Here is a 24,151-nt window from a genome sequence, read left to right on the forward strand (position 1 = left end):
CCTTTTCTAGTTCATGTTTTGATACAGGGTTTCATTAAGTTGCCTAGGCTGATCTTGGGATCACAATGCAGCACCCTGAATTTGCTACCCAATGCCACCAGGCCTGCTTCCACTAAGAACACATCTCAAAACAAACAAACAAACAAACAAACAAAACAAAAACATACAAAATGAGGGGCTGGGGATGTACTTAGTGATAAAGAGCTTTGCCTAACATAAGGTCATGGGTTGAATATTCAGCACCATAAAAACAAAAAAAAATTACAAGCACAGTTTTATACAACACAGACCATCCAGCTTGTCATAGAGTTTCATTATTATAAGAATCCATTTCCTGTCCAATCTACTGGGTTTTTTTTTTTTTTTTCCTAAAGGCATAGCTGGCCTGGAAGTCATAGCAATCCTCTTGCCTCTGCTTCCTGAGCACTGGGATTTTAGGTGAGTCCCACACCCGGCTGCTTGCTGTTTACACTGGCAGTGAAGTAGCTGACAGTTCTGCGTTATGGAAACAGGAACAGGCTTTAGTGACCAACAAGCCAGCCCCCCAGACACCGCCCTCATCTCACTCAGTAGGGTAAGAACCTCAGGTGTGCACTCTGCACAGTGGTTCTAAATTCTCCAGAAGCTGAGGGTGAATGCATCAGGAGAGGTAATGAGGTGGTGGGTGTCAAGAATAAAGCCCCACACTGGGTTACTTTTCTTCTTTGCTCTCTACCACAAGTTTCCCTTCTCTGTGCTGCTAGGGACTGAACACGAAGACCTTGTGTATGGTAGGCAAAGGCTCTCAGGACTGAGGAATACCTCCAGCCCCTTTCAGAATTTGTACTAAATAGACTTGTAGGCCCTAGGGATGTAAGGATCACTCCTCTCAGAAAATGACAGAATAGACCAACAAAGTCAGGTCAGTTTTGATTCAAAACACCGGGTCTCAAGAACTGTAAGTCACTAATCCCAGCACCCTGGAGGCAGAGGCAGGTGGATCTCTGTGAGTTCAAAGCCAACCTGGTTAACCTAATGAGTTCCAGGACAGACAGATATATAGTGAGACCCTGTCTCAAACAAACAACTACAAGAACAAAATTAACATCACAGTTAATGTCAGGCATGGTACATATATTGGAATGCCAGCACCGGGAAAGCTGAAGCACTACTGCAAGTTGGTGGTCAACCTGGGCGAGGTAGCTACCTAAAAAGGAAGCTCTTGCCTCCCTAAGTGAAGGCACCTGAATGTTCTTGGTACCCAGGCCTACACGGGACTCAACCCAGACTTCCAAGGGCGGGACCTGCGCTAGGCTAGAGTGCCTAAAGCCCTGGGCTCATCCCTACTACCACTTGGCAGCGCCTGCCTATAATCCCACTATTTGAAAAAAGTCACAAGATCAGGAGTTCAAGATCACCCTCAACTACACAATGAGTTTGAGGCCAGCCAGAACTACCTATGATGCCTTTATCAGACAATGAATAAAAGGTAACAGTTAAGACATGTTTACATGTGCCTTTAATCCCAGTACTATAGAGGAGGAGACAGGTGGATCTGAGCTGAAGGCTACTCTGGTGTTCTCATGGAGTTCCAGGATAGCCAGAGCTACAAAAAGAAACCTGTCTTCAATGAATGAATGAACACAAACGAAAATCAAACTAAGGACCATCTACACTACACACTTTAGGAGAGTACTACGATGCTGGGGCAGATGGGGGGAAAAAACCAGAAACTTCATTCTCAGACATGACGTCCCTTTTGTTATTATTTTGAGACACAGTCTCCCGGTTTTCTGATGCTAGCCTTGAACTTGTTATATACTTCTCCTGTCTCAGTTTCCCCGGAGCGAGGACTATAAGTGTAAGGCTAGAGCGTGCACTGACATTTCCACCAGTGGCTCAGTTTCTGCCGAGGGCTGCTGGGGGGATGTTTGGTGACATCACTCAGCTTTTCCCACTAGATGCCAGGAATGCTCCCCGCAGAGTCCTAACCACCAGAACCAGAACCACACTACCAGACACAGACAGTCCAGGTCAGACTCGGGGGCTTCTTCATAAGCAACTGTTACAAAGGGTTTCACCTTACCCACAAATGCTGCAAACTAGTGGCTACTGCTTCCTTCCTGTACCAGACAGGGCCTGCAGAGAACCAGAGTAGCAGGTGCTGGTCCTCACAGTTCAGCTGGCACTTCTTCCACACAGGGCTCCACAGTCCTCAGGGGAGGCATTTCTCACATGCCTAACACTCATTCCTACTTAACCCACTTAAATATTTCTGTATGAATGGACACTTAGGGTTTTAAAATAGTTCACCCCTGAAACTCCCTACCCTCTGTCCCTTTCCCGATTTTGAGCATTTCCCATAGTTGAGGTTGTCATTAAACTCACTATGTAGCCCTGGATCAGTTTTATGATCCTCCTGTGTCTGAATCCCAAGCGCTAGGATTTTAGGCACATGTTACCATGTCGCAACAATTATTATTTTTCCCAACAATAATTTTTTAAAATAGCATTTAAAATACTAAACCTCAGACAGGCAGTGAGTGGTGGGGCATTCTTTTAATCCCAGCACTCAGGAGGCAGAGGCAGGTGGATCTCTGAGTTAGAGGCCAGCCTGGTCTCCAGAGTGAGTTCCAGGACAGCCAGGGCTACACAGAGAAACGTCTCAAAAAACAAACTAACAAGTGAAATTGTCAGGGGCAGGAACAACACTAAGATAACCAGTATTTTACAAACAAATCCCTGAATACCAGCAAAGATATACTGCATTGTGGCTCTTTCAGTAAGGGAAAAGCCAGGTAGATAGCAAATGTGAGAGGCCGAGGCAGGAGGATCATCTAAAGTAAAGTCAGCATGGCTCTATTATGAGGCCTCACTGCAACAGGTAAAGAGCAAACAACTCAACTCAAAGAAAAGATAAAACTCAAAACTCTTGTCAAGAGAAAGGGTTTGAAACCACCGATCTGGAGGGGCAACTATGGAGAACAAGTCATTCTGACTGATGTAGAGAGGGACCAGAAACTAGACCTCAGTAAGGCTGCATCTAACCCTGATGAGGAGACAGAAATTCAGACAGCTTCAACACTGGGTCACAGTGCAGAAGTTAAAGCTGGAGCCTGCCTGGGTGGCTCCATCTCCAGGCCTCACCTTGCAGCAGAAAGTAGTCTGGGGCTGTGCGCTTCAGAGCGGCCTTGGCTTTCTCTCCACTCCAATCTACTTCCAGCGCCTCTTTTACAGGGCAGAAAAGCACTTTCTGTGGGAAAAGGCAGAGGTTAGCAACAAGCATGCTGTTTTAGTCAGAGCAGGAGCTCTGCTCCAGCTCAGACAACTTCAGCACTCAAAGTCTTATTCTAAGTAGCCACTGCCCACTAAGACCTAAGAAATACTAACCCTAACCCTGCACACTCTGCGGACAGAAGGATGGACACCTGCTCCTTATGTGGGAAGACGACACAGCCAAGACCTAAGACCTGGTTCTTTCTTTGGTCTCACTGTGTAGCTCAGGCTGAAACTATACAGACCAGGATGGCCTCAAACTTGCAGAGATCCTCCTGTTTCAGCCTCCCAAAGAACCAGACTCAACTGGATGAGGTGGAACACAGGACCTTAATTCCAGGACCCAGGGGATTGACTCAGGAGAATGGCAAGGTTGAGGCCAGACAGCAAGACTCAATCTCAAAAACTTAAAAAAGTTATAAAATAGAGCATTCTTTATAATCATACACAAGAAAAGCAAAATTTTGCCAGGTGGCAGAGGCGCATGCATTTAATCCCAACACTTTTAAGGTAGGTAGATTTCTGAGCTGGAGGACAGCTTGGTGTACAAAGTGAGTTCTAGGACAGCTAGGGCTGGTACACAGAGAAGCCCTGTTTAGAAAAACCAAAAGAGAGCAATGTGACCTAGAGAGAGAGCACAGTAGTTAAGAGCACATATTGTTCTTGCAGAAGAACTAAGTTCAATTCCCAGTATCCAAGTCCAGTTCCTATAGCCCTATAATTCCTACTCCAAGTGATTTCAAACCTCTGGCCAGTACCCACAAAGGCATCTAAACATACCAACACACACACACACACACACACACACACACACACACACACACACACACACACACTTAAAAATAAAACAAACTGCCCCCGCCACAGACAGGGTCTCTCTGTGTAGCCCTGGCTATCCTGGAACTCACTCTGTAGAGGTTGGCCTTGAACTCAGAGATCCACTGGCTTCTGCCTCCCAAACGCTAGGACTAAAGGCTTGTACCACCACTACCCAGCTAAAGTAAACATTTTTAAAAAAACCCAAACATCACTTGTTTTTCCCTGAGTAATACAGGCTAAAAGTTGAACCCTTCTACCCTCACACAGAGATATTTTCTGGGCAGGGAATTTCCAAGCAAGCATGCAGAAGATGAGTGTCCTGGGTGAAAGGTCTAAGCAGACAGTATAACAAGGCCATCCCCATAGAAACAGTAACAGGACCCGGCTCCATCCAGTGGCTGCCACAAACAAATATTGGGAATAAACTAGCTGCACTGGTGGGCTCTGGGTTCCCCATGATATAAATTAAGCAAAACAATCTAGAAAAAGTGAGACAATCAGGAGGTGACCTCACGTGGCCTCTATGTGCACCTGTATCTGCTCACATGCACATGTACAACCCACATTTAAATAAGCATGAGTGACGGAAAGATGGATTTGTATCATTAGAATTGGGCTTGATTCTCACCTTCCACAGGGCAACTCACAACCACGTAACTCCCGTCCCAGGGAATCTGACCCCTCTTCTGGCTTCCATAAAAACTGTGCGCGCGCGCGCACACACACACACCACCACCACTCATGCTGGCACAATACCCATACACATATAAAATGAAGGTGACACTTTCTTTTTGGTGATTTGCCTGAATATATGTGTGTAGATATTGGATCCTAGAGTTACAGGATCTGTTTGAGCTGCCATGTAGGTGCTGGGAATTGAACCTGGGGTCACTGAGTCATCTTTCCAGCCCCAGGGGGGAAAAGTTTTTATTTTGGCTTTTCCATACAGGGTAGCCCTGGCTGCCTTGGAATTCACTGAGGACCAGGCATTGCCACCACCACTTGTTGAAAAAGTTTTAATAATAATAATAATAATAATAATAATAATAATAATAAAAAGGCCTACTCTGGTGGTGGCATTCTCTCGTTATTCCCATTATGTGGGAGGCAGAGGCAGGAGAATGCCAACTTCAAGGTAGCCTGGGGTATATTATGAGGGGGAAAAAAAAAAAACCTCTTGAGAAAGTTTAAGGCGCACTTACCCTAATTTTAACCTACAGAAATTAACAAACTGCTCAAGTAGATTATATAGAGTCTCAGCCAGGCATTTGTGGCACATGCCTTTAATCCCAGCACTCGGGAGGCAGAGGCAGGCGGATCTCTGTGAATTTGAGGCCAGGACTGCCTCCAAAGCAATACAGAGAAACCCTGTCCTGAAAAACCACATAAATAAATAAATAGATAAATAAATATTTTATAGAGTCTCACATATACAAACAGAATGCTTACAGCAGCACAGTTTCTAACAGGAAAAGTTTGCATACCTGAATGCCATCAACAGTACAGATACACGAACAGTAATGCATTCACACAACAGAAGCACGGCAGTGCTGTCCAGGAGAACTTAGACGGGGTAGGTCATGTGTGCATGCCGTGCAACTCCACTGCCAGCAGCTACCGGTGCACATCAAGCACTAAAGGTATCTGTTTTAAAACTGTATTTAGCATTAGACAGCTCTATGTGGCTAGCAACTGCCATGCAGGACAGCTGAGCTCCACAAAGACACACAAACAGATGGCCTCACCAACACAACGCTGCTTACAAAGCAGGTGGCGAGGCAGCACACATGCAACACAGAACCAGCTCTGAAGTCCTAGAGACACGGAGAGCAAGTGATTGCTTATACCGAGAGAGCAAAGGCTCAGCCACACCAGAGGAGTTTGCTACTGTAACTCAGTCGTATACATGGTGCTAGCTAAGAGCCTTAGTTTATGCTTAAACTCCTGTATAGAAACTTTAAACCAGTTTAAACAGTAAACCAGTTATTTACTTCAGGTGTATGAATGTTGTGCACCACACGCATGCCTATTGGACCCTCTGAAACTGGGGTCCTCTGCAACAGCAACATGTACTCTTAAATGCTGAGCCATCTCTCCAGTCCCCAAAGTTGACTTCTTTATATCTACAAACATATGATTCAACTCAAAGGCAAATAAGGGCGAGCGGGAGCCTGCCCCTTTCAGGTGTCTTTTGTTTCTGGTTTTTTTGTTTTTTGTTTTCCTGAGACAGGGTTCCTCTGTGTAGCTCTGGCTGTCCTGGAACTAGCTCTCTAGACTAGACTGGCATCGAACTCACAGAGATTCTCCTGACTCTGCCTCCCAAGTACTGGGATTAAAGGCGTGCGCCACCACTGCCCTGCTCAGGGGTCTTTTTAATCCATTCACACCCCCTAGCAGCCCCAGAGTCCCATGTTTAGTTGTAAAATGTTGCCGAGAATACAGAAAAGGATTAGATTATTAGGCTAACACTGAGAATGTGGGTGTCTAATGAAGACAGTGTTTGTTCTGTAATGACTGATAATCTGCATGTAGCGGTACACGAAATACAATGTAATCCACATATTTACACGTGTCAGGTAGCAGTGGCAATAGGTGCGATGGTACACCCTAAAAACTCAGCATGCTGAAGCAGGAAGGCTGAAAGGACAAGGCCTCTTTGGGTTCAAATTCAGCTGGGGTATCTTTTTTGAATTGTGGAGAGAGAACAAGAGGGCAGGGATGAACAATCGGGTAAAGCCTTTCTGTGTTCACAGGAATTGAGTAGTTTTCCCTCAAGGCAAGTCACCACTCCCCATCTAGGCTAACTGTCCTCCCCGGAAAAACCTGGTACCAGTATCCCGCCAAACGCTGCAGAAACCAGGGCATTGCCTACCTCTAAACCAGTAGTTCTCAACTTTCCAATGCTGCAACCTTTTAACACAGTGCCTCATGTTACAGTGACCCAACAAGAAAATCTTCTGTTTTGGTCTTGCAAGACAGGTTTCTCTATATAGTTTTGGCTGTTCCGGAAGAACTGAATCCATAACCAGACTGGCCTCGAACTCAGAGAGCTACCTGCCTCTGCCTCCCGTGTGCTGGGACCTAAAGGCTTGTACTACCACCACCCTGCCGTCATAAAACCATTTCCATTGCTACTTCACTACTCTAATTTAGCCACTGCGTTTTCACCAGGCGTTGGTGGCGCACGCCTTTAATCCCAGCACTCAGAGGCAGAGGCAGGCAGATCTCTGTGAGTTCGAGACCAGCCTGGTCTACAAGAGCTAGTTCCAGGAGAGCCTCCAAAGCCACAGAGAAACCCTGTCTTGAAAAACAAAACAAAACAAAACAAAAAAAAAACAAACAAAAAAAAAAGAAACTCCTATGTAAGGGTCATTTGTCCCCCAACAGGTTGAAAACCAATGGATCTTGACATCTGAGAAGAGCCACAACCTTCACTGGCCTGGAGGTTCCTGTCTTGACAACTCAGTTCCTGATCAAATACCTTCATCCTTGGAATTCTGTTCTCTCTGATCAAGTACAAAAACCAATGATCTGTAAAATTCATCCATTTAGTTCATCACCGTCCATTTCATACGAGGTTTAAAATGACAAAGGTCTCCTTCAGGGTTGTCATTTTCTGCTGCAGGAAGCGCTACCACACTGAACTGTATTTCCAGACTATGACTGTGCTAAAGACTGGCCTAGAGCCCAGTGTTGGTGGCTCACACCTTTAGTCCCAACATTCTGGAGGCAGAGGCAGGTGGATCTCTGTGAGCGAGATCCAGGACAGGCTCCAAAGCTACGCAGGGAAACCCTGTCTCGAAAAACCAAAAAGACTGGCCTAGGAAGATGGATGCCAATTAACAAAAACTTCCCTGTCCTTATACTAAAATATATTTTAAAAGCTTGCTCGTTTATTAATTTGTTTACTTATGTATTGTGTGTTCACATGCAGACATACGGAAGTCAGAGGCCAATTTGTAGTTGATTCTCTGCCCCACCAAGTGTCCTGGAGATCCAGCTTAGAGGTCTTCTACTTTGGTGGTCCCTTTACCCACCACACTGCCATCTTACCAGCCCAGAGACCAAAATCTACAGGGAAGATTAGGGCTGTAGCTCAGTGGTAACACATGCACATACGCGCAGAGTAAACAAGTGTAATTTAAAAACCAAAATATCAAAAAAGTTGCTAGCAAACTCCTGAATGCCAGCTGCTCCCGTCAGACGGTTCCTGCCCTAAGTATCACAGGCAAAGTGTGCTAGAAAGGCCTGAGCTTCCTAGATGTGTGAAAACCACAAGCTCTGTTTTTCCTCTTTGTTTTTTGAAGTTTCTAATTTAGGAGCACACCATGTACCTTGAACCCAAAGTGGTTTTACAACATTTGATTGAACCTAGGACAAGTGGGAGGAGAGGGGGACTGACAGACCTTTTACAGGAAACAGGAAGTAGCGGCTTCCCCCACCCTGTCCTGCAATCTCTTAGAGCTCAACTAGCAATTCTGTACAATGTAGGAAGCCTTAAAATCTGGGTGGAGGAACTTCTCAACAGGAAAGAACTTCAAAATCCCAGGGCTGCTTGGCCTGCTGGGATTCACCTTTGAGCCCAGCACTCATATAGGCAGGAAGATTTGGGTGAGCATGGTCTACATGACCTGTGTTACAGGTCAGTCAGGGCTGCACAGTGATAACCTGTCTCAAAAAATTAGGAATAAAATAAAATCCCAAGGCCCTCTCTGCCAACATGGAGAAGCTGTTACCACCAGGTGGCAAAGCCACAGGCCCAAACCCTGCCACACCCTGTGCTTGCACTGTGTTAGTGGTGAGACTCACAAAGCCAAGGTCTGGAATCCAGGGGATTGTCAGAAGGAATGTGCTGCATGCTGTGCGCCCTCGAGGGCTCAGGGCTGGAATCCTAGCTCAACAGTCCCATTGTAACAGCTGACTAACAATGTCAGCTGGAGAATATTTTGATATCTTCAATCTCTGTCCCCTGTAAAGGAAGACACTGCACAAAAGGCAAAGCGCCGGCAGAGCCCTCAGGAATGGCACACCAAGGCTGCCAAGTACTGGCCTGGGCTCCCCACATTCTCCTCATAGTGAGATAAAGTGGCTCCCAAAAGAGGCTTCCATGTCCACCCCAGAGGGCACCACCAGAAGTGATTCCAGGGACACCTCCAGCTGTGAATGGCTAACAAAGCCAGGGCTTTTTCTCTCTGAATGCAAAAAGCAGGCCTCAATCAAAGAAGGCCCTTAAGCCATAAAGTCCTTCACAACAGGGCCAAATGTCACACTAGTAAGAGGGTGTGATTTATAAACTGACAAGAGCCGCCCACAATGCTCCTTTTGTGCCCTCCATTTGTTGACAATGTCTCTTCCCCCACCAAACTCAGGCAGCCATGCAGAGAAAGCCGGACTGGGCCTCAAAAAGAAAGGACCCCAGGTTTGGCCCAAACTCCAATGTTCACTCTGCATAATTCCAGTCCTGTGAATAGACCCTAAAATTAGAGCTAATAATTCCTCTGCATCAGGCCCACAGCTAAAGCCGTCCCAACACAGACACAGAAGTACGGGAAAGGAAAGGAAAATGCACAGCTCTGCCTCGCTGGAGGCCCCAGGCCCACTGCAACTTTAACTGGACACTCCAGCAAATAAGTGAAACAAGCTTGCTGTGTCTGGCTGTCATGGTGCTACACCAGAACAGTACCCGAAGCAACGGGAACAGACTGCCACAATTGTAAAGGATTTCTAATTTTCTTAAGAAAAATCTCATTTGGAAAATAAACCCATTTTCTTCTGATGGAAGAACAGCAGCTGCTATACTGTTAGCTGGGCAGAGTCGATGCCGACAAGGCTCCCCTCACACACACTTACGAAGGCCCCGCCCGCCCCTCCTGAGGCCCCAGGGTTTCTGACCCAGGCTCTTGGCATCACCTTTTTGACCATGGTTGTCTCAGATGAATCCAGCTTTGCTCTCTTGGTGTCAGGTCCATCTTCTACTACTTGACTAACTTTGGCAACTTTGGTTTTCTCTCTAGAGTGACAAGAGAAGGAAATCAAGTTTGAGCCACGAGTCACATGACTGGAACATGAATTTCAAGAAATGCTATCAGCTAACAGGTTATGTATGTGGAAAAGCAAAAAAGCAGAGTTCGAGGCCAGCCTGGTCAACACAGTGAGTTCCAGGACAACCAGGGCCACACAGAGAAACCCTGTCAGGAAAAAACAAACCGCAAGACAACTTTGGGGTCAGTGGGTTCTTCGACCACTGAAGACATGGTGAGCAAGTTAACCATTCTGAGAATAGGTATCCCTGGTGTGATTAAGGGAATAGGAAGGTGTAAACAAACTTCTCAGCATAAACAAACATCCAGAGCCCTGGTTTTGCAAACATTCTTGAGGAACTGTGACCTAAAGAACCAAACCTGGGCCAGGGGGTGGTGGCACAAGCCTTTAGTCCCAGCAGTTAGGACTCAGTCTGTGAGTTCCAGACCAGCCTGGTCTACAAGAGCTAGTTCCAGGACAGCCTCCAAAGCCACAAAGAAACCCTGTCTCGAAAAACAAAAAAGAACCAAACCTGGCCAAGCATGGTAATGCACATCTTTAACCCCAGCACCTGAGAAGCAGAGGCAGGTGGAGCCCTGTGATTTTGAGGCCAGCCTGGGAGTTCCAGGACAGTCAGGGCTGTTACACACAGAATCCTTATCTCAAAATAAAACAACAACAAAAAATAAATAAAATAAAATGCTTAACCTAATTCCTCCTTCTGCTGTGGGAATCTCAAGCTAGAATAGCCCAGCCTGCTTTTGTTATAATGGCTCAATGTATAACACTCCTAGAACCAGATCTTTCTAAAGTTTCTGCATGACTAGGAGAGGAGAGGTAATGGTAAAAACATCTTTCTTTCTGAGACAGGTTTTTTTCTGTGTAGTCCTGGAACTCACTCTGTAGACCAGGCTGGCCTTGAACTCCAATCCACCTGCCTCTGCTTCTCGAGTACGCCACCACCATATGGTTCAAAGTTTCACTTTACAGACAAGAAACTTGTGGGCCAGAGACATGCCAATGCCTTGCTAAAGAGACTAAACAATGAGAGACTGTCCCATCGGGCCTCGGTCACTCATTTGCAAGGTAGACTTCAGATGGAGAGACGTGGGGGAGAATATGGTAGCCAAATAACCAGCTTATATACTTGTATAATCTCTATTGTCTGCCATCTTTCACTTAGAGACTCTAAAGAAAAACTACTGCAGGTCTTGTTCTGTGAGAATCATTAAGCTCTGCGGTCTCATGTTCAAAATGAGGGGGGTAAGGTCTGTGCTCCACCACAGTAGACTCTGGACCTTGGAGCTTTTCCAAGGCAAACTGAATGCGCCCAAAGACTACCCACTTAACCAGCAGGAACTCTCTCCACCATCTCTCAACATGAAAGCACCCACTAGGGATCAAGTGTTTAAAACCCAAGCTCGCCTTCCAAGGACAGCACCCGTGAGTTCCCGTCCTGAAGTTCAGGAGTCTGGGATACCCATACAATGCACCTTGTCCACAACTCTTCCTTCCTGCTTTCTGCTTCAGATGACATCATCGTTTTTGAAGGATGGGGTCCACATATCTCCTAAAATTCTGAACCCACGGAAAGGAATGGTAGTCTTTGATCCTAGCACCCAGGAGGCAGAGTTAGGTGGATTTCGGAGTTGGAAGCCGGCCTGGTCTACAGAGCTAGTTCTAAGAATGCCAGACAGAAACCCCGTCTTAAAAACAACAACAACAAAAATGTGAACCCACAAAGCACGCTACTCAGGAATCGGTTAATCGCTTGTTTCAGAATGTTGTATTATAGCAAAGCAAGCTACTTCATTAGGGCAGGTCATTTCCTACCACAAACACTATTCTAACTGTGGAAACGTCCCCTACTGCCCTCTCCTCCCAGCACTTACTCTACAAACTCATGCTCTCCAAGATTTGCAAAGGTGTACCCATGGTACCCAAAGACATCTCCTGTGAAAAACTTGATGCTGTTTCTGTGACAGAACTGGTCGACTTTAACAATGACATCCCTGGAGCAGCAAGTCAGGCACACCTGCAGAGAGAGACAGGAACTGGCTGGTAAGAGCTGAAAACTGTGAATCATTGCCCTGCTGTCTACATAAATCTTAAATTAAGTGTCTCTCCAGCAGGCTTCAGACCAGTTTCAACAGGTACAACAGGTTCTTTGGGTGCTATGATTAAAAGACCAGAGAGAAGTTGAAGGTTTCAGGGTGCTGAAAATGTAAATGATATGGCGGCCACTTCTGACAACCTTAGTTATTAGGATTTAGCTGGAAAGTAAACCACTCAAGGATCTGTTCCCTTAATCCAAGAACATACAGACTATACCTCACACTTCTCAGGAAGACAGCAATATCAAGGTAATCTAAACTATTATCTAATTTGTTAAAATCAAGCTTTTTCTGGTGGCAAGTAAAAACAGTTTTTTTGTTTTTGTTTTTAACTGACCCAAAGGTCATGTTTGAGGAAAACCTCCCCAACACACACACATACACACACAAACTTTTTTACTTTTTGTTTGTTTGTTTTTCAAAATAAGGTTTCTCTTTGTAATAGTCCTAGCTGTCCTGGAACTCACTGTTGTATGTAGACCAGGCATGCCTCTATCTCCCAAGCACTAGATGTTTTTGTTTTTGTTTTTTTAATGTGTGTGACCAAGTGTGGTAGCACACAACTATAATCCTAGCACTCAAGAGGCAGGGCAGAGGCAGGTGGATCTCTAAAGAATTCAAGGCCAGCCTGGTCTACAGTGTGAGTTCCAGGACAGCTAGGGATCTGTAGAGAGATTCCGTCTTAAAAACAAACAGGAAAAAAAGTCACACGCACTGACATAGAATTTAGCCTTTTCTTCCTCCTCAGCATTGAGAGTAGATGAGGCTGGGTTTGCCTCATGTGGCTTGTCATTGTAGTTATTCTGTCCAGTCCATGGCCACAGTGGCACAGACACATCAACATTACACAGATGTTGGGTTTTGGTGATCTTTAGCATTTTTAAGACAAAGGCAGCCAGTCGGGCATTGGGGTCGCACACCTTTAATCCCAGCACTCGGGAAGCAGAGGCAGGCGGATCTCTGTGAGTTCAAGGCCAGCCTGGTCTCTAGAGCGAGTGCCAGGACAGCCTCCAAAGCTACACAGAGAAACCCTGTCTCGAAAAAACGAAGAAAAAAAAAAAAGAGAGACAAAGGCAGCCATGCATGGTGGTGCATGCCTTTAATATCATTATTTGGGAGACAGAGGCAGGTGGATCTAAGAATTCGGGGCCAGCCTGGTCTGCAGAGGGAGCTGTAGGACAGCCAGGGTTGCATAGAGAAAGTCTGCTCAAATCCTCACCCCGCTCCGCTCCATTCTTGTGTAGCTCAGGCTGGCCTCCTCAAACTCAGTTTTGCTCTCCTATTCTTCCTGCCTCCATGTTGAGATTATAAGCATGTGCTACCAAGCTTGGCTAGGTATGCTCTAATTTCTTAGCACAAAACACAAGCTGCAGCTTGATATTTCTAACAAATAAGTGCAGCTGGCAACAAAATTAATCAGGAGAACACATGAACAAAGATTCTGAAGGAAGATAAAAATACTAATGCTAAAACTTAGTCTGAGGGAACATAAGCCCAGACAGAGAAGCAGCCAGTAGACAGCAGGCACCTCACAAACAGCCACAATAGGCCCAACAGACTGGACCCACACAGGAACATATTTAATGTGTCAAGCCCAAAGAACAGAAGTTTACAAATGTACATGAGAGGAACGCTCAGAGTGTGTGATTTGAAAGCTCTAGCATACATACAGTTAATCTTGCTATGTAGTCCTGGCTGGCTTCAAGCTTGGAGCAGTCCTCCTTGCCTCTGCCCCCAAGCACTGGGGTCACAGTGTGAGCCCACACTGAGCTCTCCCACCAGACTTAGCACTAAGAGACTCACCGCATCAAACTGAGTGAAGAATGCCTCAGGTTTCTTCTCTATGTCCTCAGTGTCCACCTTTACATCCACCATGGGGTTCAGATTCTGGGCTCGTTCCAGAGAGGCCTCAGCCCTATTTTGGCCTACAGACCCAGTCCGAATTAAGAACTGAGCTCCACAGTCTTCTGGAGATACCTAGAAAAAAATTTTTTTCTCCTTAATTCTTGAGTCTTTCTGGAATGTAAATCTTAAAGACAACGAATCTACATGGATACTCAAATGCCCACAACCAACTGATATTATTATTCCTATAGAAATCTGTCTAAACTATGTGTGACCTTTAATTTTAGTACTGGGAAGAGGCGGGTGGATCTCCGAGTTCGAGACCAGCCTGGTCTACAGAGTCCAGGACAGCAAGGGTTACACAGAGAAACCCTGTCTCAAACAAAAGGAGGAGAAGTTAACTAGTATCACATCACCAAGGCAAAATCTAGGAAATGTTTGCTCAGGGTCAGCACAGAGAAGATGTGGTCCAGAGGGAGCCAAGATCACACCTTGAACTTGCAGCCAAACTTGACAATGTGTATGAGTCCCCCAGAGGTCTTTGAATCCCAGAAGAACCTGAGTGGAAGAAGGCTGACACCAAACTTTACACTGCTGGACTTTGGCGTTGTTTCGAATGTACTGGGTTTTGCCCTCTTAAGAGTAAGGAAGCAAACTCTGGGTATTTTAGAGAAACCTTGAAAGGTATTTTGAAATTTAAAGAAACTGAACTTTTAAAGAGTTTGAATTTTTAACTACCGTGGAACTTTTGAAAAGTGGGATGGCCAGGTGGTGGTGCCTCACTCCTTTAATCCCAGCACTCTGTGAGTTCGAGGCCAGCCTAGTCAACAGACTGAGTTCCAGAACACGCTCCAAAGAGCGTGGGCCATAGGCTTCAAGGCCACACAGAGAAACCCTGTCTCAGAAAAAAAAGTTGGGATTTTTATATTATATTAACATCATACTGAGGATGAATTTGATAGGAAAAGTTATAGTTGAATAGTGATGTCAGTTTGTCAACTTGACACAAGCTAGAATTATTTGGGAAGAGCAAATTCAAAATGAAAAAAATGCCTTCATCAGATTGCCTACAGGCAAGCCTTCGGGGGCATTTTCTTGATTAATGATTGATATAGAAGGGCTCAGCTCACTGTGGGTGGTGGCACCCTTGGGCAAGTGTTCCTAGATTGTCTAAAAAAGTAAGCTGAGCAAGCCAGTAAGCAGCATTCCCTATGACCTGTGTCACTGACTTCCCTCAGTCATGGAGTGTGACCTGAGAGTTGCAGCTGAAAGAAAATGTTTTCTTCCCAAGTGCTTTTGGTCAGTGTTTATCACACCAACAGGAATCCTAAGACAGGCTCCTACTCTCTTCTTTCTTCTGAGGCTTCAACACAGGATGTAACTTTTTTAAACTTGTCATTGATGGTTAAATAGCACCCCCTTGTGTTGACAAGGGAAACTCTCTGCAAGCAAAGTCTAAGGTCTCTACTTAAATTTGTTCTGATTTTTTGGGGTTTTTTTTGTTTTTGTTTTTTTTTCCAGACACAGGGTTTCTATGTGTAGCCTTAGTTGTCCTGGAACTCACTCTGTAGACCAGGCTGGCCTCGAACTCAGAGATCCACCTGCCTCTGCCTCCTGTGTGCTGGGATTAAAGGCGTGAGCCACCAAGCCTGGTTTAAATTTGTTCAGATTTTTAACTGCTAACAAAAGGACTGGTTGGTTACTAGTGCTCAGTAACAAAGGGCTTTCCTAGCACACACAGGACCCTGAGTCTGACCTCCCTGAATTGGAGGCATGCCATCCCAGGTGGGGGAGTGGAGGAAAGTAGAGAAACTGACTTGATTATTAAAGGTCAGAGGAGCCTCAAAGACTAGGCAGGACTACTAGTAAGCAGATTCTTTATCATTCAAAGTATTTCACATACAAAATATCTAACTTAGCAAATGACTTTACCACCTCACCAGAACGAATAAGCCATCTCCTTGAAGGAGAGGATGTAATTTTATCACTAGACCCAAGATAAATGATAAATGGGTGTTTATTGGGGACAATTACACAGAAAAATACAAAGAACCGCTGGAGCGTTTCCCTGCCCTTCCTACCACATCTGCTAAGCCACCAGAAAGAACAGGCCAAGGCAAGCCATGCCTCAAGCGCCTCTCTTTCTGCTTCCATCTGCCTGAAGCCACATCCAAAGGGGTGTGGCTGAAGTTTCAGGTCCAAACATTCCCACCACCCCAATCTCCTAACAAATATCCAAAGCACCCATTCTCAGTATCAAGAAAATGGGCCATAGGCTCCAAGGCCACACAGAGAAACCCTGTCTAGAAAAAAAAAGAAAAAGGGCCAATTTTTCAGAGCAACCCTCTACCAGTGTCATGTTTTTTAAGTCACCACATCCTATTCTTCAGGGATCATTCCCTATTGCAAGGCTGGAATCTATGATTAAGGGCAACGGTCCTTAGCCTTCAGGTTAGATTCAAATCCTCAATTCAAATCTTGGTTCAACCACTGACTGTTATTACCTCCATGTACAGAGACACCTAATGCCAACCACATAGTCTTCCACCTCCCTGAGCTCTCGAGGTGTGTGTGCTGTGATTCTGACACCATGTCACAAGAGTACCAAGGGCTGCCCAGTGCTGCACTCTCTAGCTCCATAAGGCCCTCTAAGGTACAGCTGTGCCCAAGAGTCTATCTCAGGACCCTTCATTTCACTCCACAGAACAACTCACTGACCTACAGCCAGGTCCACATGATTCCACCACCTTCTAAACTATTTTGTACCACTGCCTCCCGAGAGTGTTCTTAGGGGAACTGCAGGAGAAAAAGCACGGTGTATTTATGGACTGTTAAAATTTACCTGAGCTAGTTAAGCTGACCGACATTAGACTACAGGAAGTCCATTAGAAACCACACCTAACTCTACCCATGGAGTGCTTTTTATTATCACTGCCCGAGTTCTCCACAATGTAGCTGGGGCTGAGGACCACTACTTCAAAAGGGAGAAGGCACTGTGGCCCTCCAAGTGTGTAGAGGAAGAAAATCAGCCTGTGCCTCGCAACACTGGGCAGCCCTTGGCACTCTTCTGACATGGTATCAGAATCACAGCACACCCCTTGGTGTAACTGGGACCCACTGGAGCCCCCCAGTCAGAGGATGGCTAAGGAAATCCACTTACACTGTCGTCAGAAGAGCTGCCAGTTACAGTGTCCTGGTGGGAGAAGTGGTGTACTCACCGTCCTCTGCATGTGCTCCTGCCTCTAGAGGGCACTGGAATCTGAGACGCGGCCTTTGTCTTGACAGCTTGCTCACAGAAATGTAGCATTTCCTTAGGTTTTTCTCATTTTTAAGTGCTTTTTGCCTGAGTTTTGGTATGTAGCCCATGATGACTTCAAACCTACTCCTGCTTCTTCACAGCTGGGATTACAGGAATGTGCCACCAATGTACCATCAGTTAATACTGGGTGCTCACTGTTCTCCTCTGTGGAAGCAATCTACCTTCTCTTTGATTCAGTATTTTTCAAAGTAATGTTAGTGAACCATATACATCAAGATTATTGTGACTTTTTTTTGAAAGTGTAACTTATGTATCAAAAGCTAGGCTTGAATTTGCAACCCTGCCTCAATCTCCCGAGTGTTGGGATTATAGATAGGCATGTGCCATCACATCGAACTGAGACATCCTCTAAATGTGCCCATTCCTGAACCACCCCAGAACTTCTGGGGCAGCAGCTCAGAAGGGAAGGCTACACGTGAGGCTTTAGTCTCCCGCCCACAGCGCCGCTGAACCTGGATATGAGCTGCAGCACTCCCAGCACTGCATCCTGAGGGGAGACAGGGCGAGCAGAGGGAGGGATGCGGGAGGGATGCACACCTGTTCATGATCCAGCATGGTCAGTCCCTTCACTCCTGCCAGGATAAGGTTCTTGGCAATTTCAGCCCCAAGCCCTTTCATTCCAACAATCAGCACCCGGGAAGCACGAAGCCTGTAAGACACACACACCATGTTAACGTGATTAACTCCAAATAGTGGCACTTGCTCAATCACAGGACAATAAAGAAAACTTTATTTTCACTAAAGTACTGAAGTACCACTGAACCTTCAGACCTAGAAAGTGGGTTCCAAACCATCCTGCACAGAACATTACTTTTTTTGGCTTTTCGAGACAGGGTTTCTCTGTGTAGCTTTGGAGCCTATCCTGGCACTCAGTCTAGAGACCAGGCTGGCCTCGAACTCACAGAGATCCACCTGCCTCTGCCTCCCGAGTGTGGGGACTAAAGGCGTGAGCCACCAACACCCGGCTGAGGAGATGCTTTTTAAACAAATCAACATATAGATAACTGAAAATAAAGAATCCTAACTGTAGAAAACAGAACCTATAAAACACACAAGCTCAGGAAGGGGAAGCTTGGCTCAACTTGTTTCAGAGACAGCAAGAACACAGAGGCTGAAAAGCAGTGCACAAAGGACACATGCCAGGTCTGAGAGAGAATGGGCATGGCATGAGAGCTTGGTGGGCACTAGAAGGGTTCTGAACTCAATTCTAAGCCATATGGTAAGAAGATGATGTCACAGTTAACTGAAGACTGAGGGTGGTTATGTGTGCTTACCCACTCAGACTAGCACGATAACCAAAGAGGTGGGAAAAGGGCAAGCATATTTTATGGAACAGCAGACTGAATTCAGGGGCTCTTGCATAGCAGGCAAGTGCTTTACCAATGAATTATAACCCCAGCTCAGCAAAAGCATTATTTAATCTGGAACACATAAGCAAAACACATGGTTGGCATGACTGTGTGTTTAAGGATATGAAGGCGTGGCCAGGCACTGGTGGCGCTCGGGAGGCAGAGGCAGGCTGATCTCTGTGAATTTGAGGCCAGCCTGGACTACAGAGCGAGTTCCAGGACAGCCTCTAAAGCAATACAGAGAAACCCTGTGTTGAAAAACCAAAAAAAAAAAAAAAAAAAAAAAAAAACCAAACAAACCAAACAAACCAAGCCCAAAACACCTAGGGCTTCATGCATGCACGAAGGCAAGCAACTGCGTTACAACTCCAGCTGATAAAATCCACAGCTCACATAAGTTGTTGAGAACTTATCTACCAGCTTTACTAGCATTATCTCCTATTCTTACCAGACCACTCACCCCCAAGCATGCCCTCAGCTTTCCATCTCCAGACTGCAAAATCACTCATACATACTACTTCTTCCTCTCTGACCCACTCAAGCTCCCTCACCCCAATGCCAATTTCCTCAGAGCCCATGGTGGTTAATAGTCACTCTTAACTTGATTAGCATTAGAATCACCATATACACACAGCTCTGGGTATGTTCTATGACAGTGTTTATAGAAAGGTTCAATGAGCCGGGCAATGATGGTGGCGCACGCCTTTAATCCCAGCACTCGGGAGGCAGAGGCAGGCCGATCTCTGAGTTGAGGCCAGCCTGGTCTACAGAGCGAGTTCCAGGACAACCAAGGAAATGCTGTCTTGAAAAACACAGAACGAAGGAAAGATGTAATAAGTTCAATACAAGAGAGGAGACCTACCCTGACTGTAGCACCTGAGGATGCAAGCCTGAGGACCTGAGTTCCATTCTCAGAAGCCAGGATAAGTTAGTAGATGACCGAGTTCACAAAGTTGTCCTCTGACTCCATACATACATGCCAAGATATGTCACCTCCCCACTCACGACAGTCAATAACAAATAAAATTCCCAGCACTCAGAAGGCAGCAGCAGGTAGATCTCTGAGTTCAAGACCAGCCTGGTCTACAGAGTTACTTCCTAGACCCTTTTTCAAAACAAGCCAACGTAACATAATAATTAAAGTTTAAAAGAGGTGTGGGGAGACAGCACTGATTATCCACTTCTCTGTCCTGACTAGCTGTAGTGTCTGTCACACAGCCCTGCTGCCTCCCTTTCTCGACACAATGGACTAAATCCCAACATAGATCCCAGCAATGAGCAAAGGATGAGCAGCACATAGGCCCAACTTTTAAAGGTGACAGGAAACTCAGGAGTCCACTCTGTTCTTCATTCTGTGGGTCCTTGAGACTGAAGCATGTTGTCAGGCTTTGCAGCAAATGCCTTTACCTGCCCAGCCAGTCTGCCAGCCGCAGGGGCCTTTCCTATCAGGCACACTCAAGGGAGAGTGACCACTCCAGAACTATCCTTCAGCAACATTAAAGGTCTTTAACTGGCCTCATGGAGCAGGCTGGTCATCCCAGCTGTTCAAGAGGCTGAGGCAGGAGGTTCAAAAGCACAGAACCTGTAATCCCAGCACACCAAGGGAAGTTCCAGACCAGCTGTGTTATAGAGTGAAACCCTGTCTCAAAACACAGAGAATTGAAAATACTAAGAAGAGGGCTGTTGTACGTACAAATTTACAAAAGAAAAGGGTTCTGCCCAGTCTCAGGTTAACTGTAGGGCTTCTGCTCCCCACCTCACAATCATTACAACATAGCTCTTCAGAGTGCGTGGTCTGGAACTGTTCACTTTATTCAGCAGCAATCAAAAATGAGTATCATATTTTCATCTTAACCACACACACCAGGACCCCAGAGGCTATAGCTTACTTATGGCTCAATTATATGAAAAGGGCTTAAAACACTACCTGGCACACAGTCAGCACTTAATGAAGTAGCTATTACTCATACTCCCTGAAGCAGCAATTCCCCTTCTAGGACTCAATCCTACATTAGCACAAAACTCATACACAAGCTTGCACAGTGGCAACGCACAACATACACAGCAATGTGGTTCATCATCTTCTCCCACTTGCCCAAACTGTATCCTAACCTACACAATTATCAGCTCTCGCCCGCACAGCTCAATAGCACCCAGGAGTGAGCAAGCACACAGAGTTCCAGCTATGTACAAAGCTGAGGCAGAAACATAAATTACTTGAACCCAGGAAAAATAAAGCAAGACCCTGTTTGTTTGTTTTTTTTTCCAGTTTTTCGAGACTGAGTTTCTCTGTGTAGCCCTGGCTGTCCTGGCACTCACTCTGTAGACCCGACTGACCTCGAATTCACAGAGATCCACCTGCCTCTGCCTCCCGAGTGCTGGGATTAAAGGCGTGCGCCACCAACACCCGGCCTGTTTCTTTCTTTAAAAATAAAGATTTTTCTGTTGTATTTGCTTGCATGGTTTTCTTTTTCTTTCTTTCTTTTTTTTTTTTTTTTTTTGGTGTACTACATGTGTGTAGGAACCTTGCCAGAAGTTGTAAGCTGCCATATGGGTACCAGGAACCAAATTCCAGTCTCCTGAGAGAGCAGTAAGTGTTTTTGTTTGTTTGTTTCCAAGACAGGGTTTTTCTGTTTAACAGCCCTGGCTGTCCTGGAACTCACTCTGTAGACCAGGCTGATCTCAAACTCACCGGCCTCTGGCTCCCAAGCATGCGCTGCCACCACCCTGCCCTGTTAGAAGTACAAAAACAGGGGGCTGGAGAGATGGCTCAGAGGTTAAGAGCACTGACTGCTCTTCCAGAGGTCCTGAGTTCAATTCCCAGCAACCACATGGTGGCTCACAACCATCCCTTATGAGATCTGGTGCCCTCTTCTGGTGTGCAGATAGACATGGAAGCAGAATGTTGTATACATGATAAAATCTTAAAAAAAAAAAAAAAAGAGAAGTACAAAAACAAAGGAGCTGTGGCTATAGCTCAGTTGGCAGAGTACTTGCCTAGCAGGCACAAAACACTAGATTCTTTCCCCAGCACACACTTGTAATCTAAGTAGAGACAAGGAGAATCAGCAGTTCAAGGTGATCAGACTGAGTATAAGGCCAAGATGGATTACAGGAGACCCTGTTGACCTAAATCCATTTGGCCTCCTTGCCCCCATTTGTCCCTTACTAGCCAGCCACTGATCAGCCCAGGAAGACCTCACAAGGTGAGTGAGCTACATGTGATCACACTGTTCAAAGCTCTGAATGGTGGTCTCTCTGCAGACTCCCCACTGGACACTCAATCCTGTGGACCCTCTCACCTCAGTTCTGCGTTCTTTCCACTGCTAAAGCCAAACAGCTTCGCTTTGCAGGAACTAAGGCTACTTGCAACAAAAGGCCCTGGTACAAAGATCCTATTTGCCCCCCTCCAAATTTAAACAAATGACCCATTCATTCGGTATCAGACAAAGTGTTACTTTCCTAGAAGCCCGAAATGACATTCTAATGTTTGTGGGGTATTTTTGGTTTTTTTTAGTTAGGAGAGATGGGACTGAGCTACTGAGCTCTTTTTTATGCAGTGCTAGAGAAGGACCTTGGGCTTTATACATGCTAAACAAGCACTCTACCAGCTGAACTATACGCCCAGAGAGGCTAACACAGAGGCTGCTTCAACAACCTATGAACCCACAGCATGCTTAAGTGACTGGCCAAAATTCAGATTAAACTTCAGTCACATAGTAAAGCTCTATGAATTATAATTGTGCTACAATACTAAAGTCCTCAGAGGGAAAAGGCTTAGTAAAACAGAAATTACTTGTTTTGTTTTTGAGACAGTCTCAAGTAGCCCAGGCTGACCTTGAACTCCTGGCCCTCCTTTCTACACCCACCTTGGAAGCACTGGGATTGTAATTATGCCCACTACACACCAATGAGCCAGTACTCCCAGCATCAGCAGGAGGACTGTTCCATTTTGATGCTAGCCTGGGCTACAATGAAACCCTGTCTCAAAGGAGAAAAATAAAACAATTTGCTGTGATTGGCTAGAAAGCTCCAGTGTTTGCACCCCAGGTGAAACACACATACCTAGCATGTGATTCCATAACTGTTCTCAAAACCTCTTGGGGATGTCATGGTTCAACATTCCTTTTACTTTCCCTCCTCCTTTTTTTTTTTAATTTTTAATTTTTAATTTTTCGAGACAGGGGGCTGGAGAGATGGCTCAGAGGTTAAGAGCACTGACTGCTCTTCCAGAGGTCCTGAGTTCAATTCCCAGCAACCACATGGTGGCTCACAACCATCCATTATGAGATCTGGTGCCCTTTTCTAGTATGCAGATATACATGGAAGCAGAATGCTGTATACATAATAAATAAAATATTTAAAAAAAATTTTTTTCGAGACAGGGTTTCTCTGTGTAGCTCTGTAGACCAGGCTGGCTGCCTCCCAAGTGCTAGGATTAAAGGCATGTGCCACCCATGTCTGGCTTACTTTCCCTTCCTTTGTTGCTGGTTATTCACACTTGTCTAATAATGTAGAGAATTTACTGATATCTTCTGAGTGTGCTATCTCATTTACTTCAATCTCATAGATTCATTCCTTTGTCTTCAGAGATTTTACCCATATTGTGTGTTAACATCTGAGTGTATGGGCCGGGTGGTGATAGCGCACGCTTTTACCCCAGCACTTGGGAGGCAGAGGCAGGCGGATCTCTGTGAGTTCGAGACCAGCCTGGTCTACACGAGTTAGTTCTAGGACAGGCACCAAAGCCACAGAGAAACCCTGTCTCGAAAAATCAAACAAAACATCTGGTGTATGTATGTGGGACACATGTGCCCACAAAGACCAGAAGAGGATGTCAGGTTCCCTGGAACCAGAGTTACATGTGGTTGTGAGTCACCAAATCTTGAGTCTACTCCAAGCATAGCCAGTACTCTTAACCCAAGTTCTACCTCTCCAGCCCCCCCCCTTTTAAAAGTGAGCGTCTGCGGGCAGTGGTGACCCATGCCTTTAATCCCAGCACTCGGGAGGCAGAGGCAGGCGGATCTCTGTGAGTTCGAGACCAGCCTGGTCTACAAGAGCTAGTTCAAGGACAGCCTACAAAGCCACAGAGAAATCCTGCCTCGAAAAAACAAAATAAATAAATAAATAAATAAAACAAAAGTGAGGGTCTCACTATGTAGCCCTGGGTGGCCTGGAACTCACAATGAGGAACATCGGGCCTCCAGCTCACTGGAAATAAAGGTGTACATCACAACGCCAAGGGGAGACTTGAACTTCCGATCTTCCTTGAGTGCTAAGCTTACAGGCACTAGCATATCTGGTTTATATGGCATCTCCCTCCTCAACCTCCTCAGCTCTGGGAGCCACCTCATCAACGTACGGTCTTCGGGTTTGGTTGGATGTAATTGTGTAGCTCTGGCCTGACTCGGACAGCATTCAAGCCTCGT

The 24,151-nt window shown here is 45.7% G+C and overlaps 1 protein-coding gene across 1 annotated transcript in view; it reads right to left on the reverse strand.

Annotated features, from left to right (window-relative positions):
* Sae1 (SUMO1 activating enzyme subunit 1) overlaps positions 1-24,151 on the reverse strand; it is a 52,882-nt gene that overhangs the window by 26,234 nt on the left and 2,497 nt on the right. Inside the window, 5 exon segments of the mRNA XM_027431040.2 lie at positions 3,127-3,232; positions 9,985-10,084; positions 11,988-12,130; positions 14,013-14,186; positions 17,911-18,022. Of these exon segments, the coding sequence (XP_027286841.1) occupies positions 3,127-3,232; positions 9,985-10,084; positions 11,988-12,130; positions 14,013-14,186; positions 17,911-18,022 (635 nt within the window).

The sequence above is a fragment of the Cricetulus griseus genome, chromosome 9 (assembly GCF_003668045.3).
Source record: "Cricetulus griseus strain 17A/GY chromosome 9, alternate assembly CriGri-PICRH-1.0, whole genome shotgun sequence".
Lineage (NCBI taxonomy): Eukaryota > Metazoa > Chordata > Mammalia > Rodentia > Cricetidae > Cricetulus > Cricetulus griseus.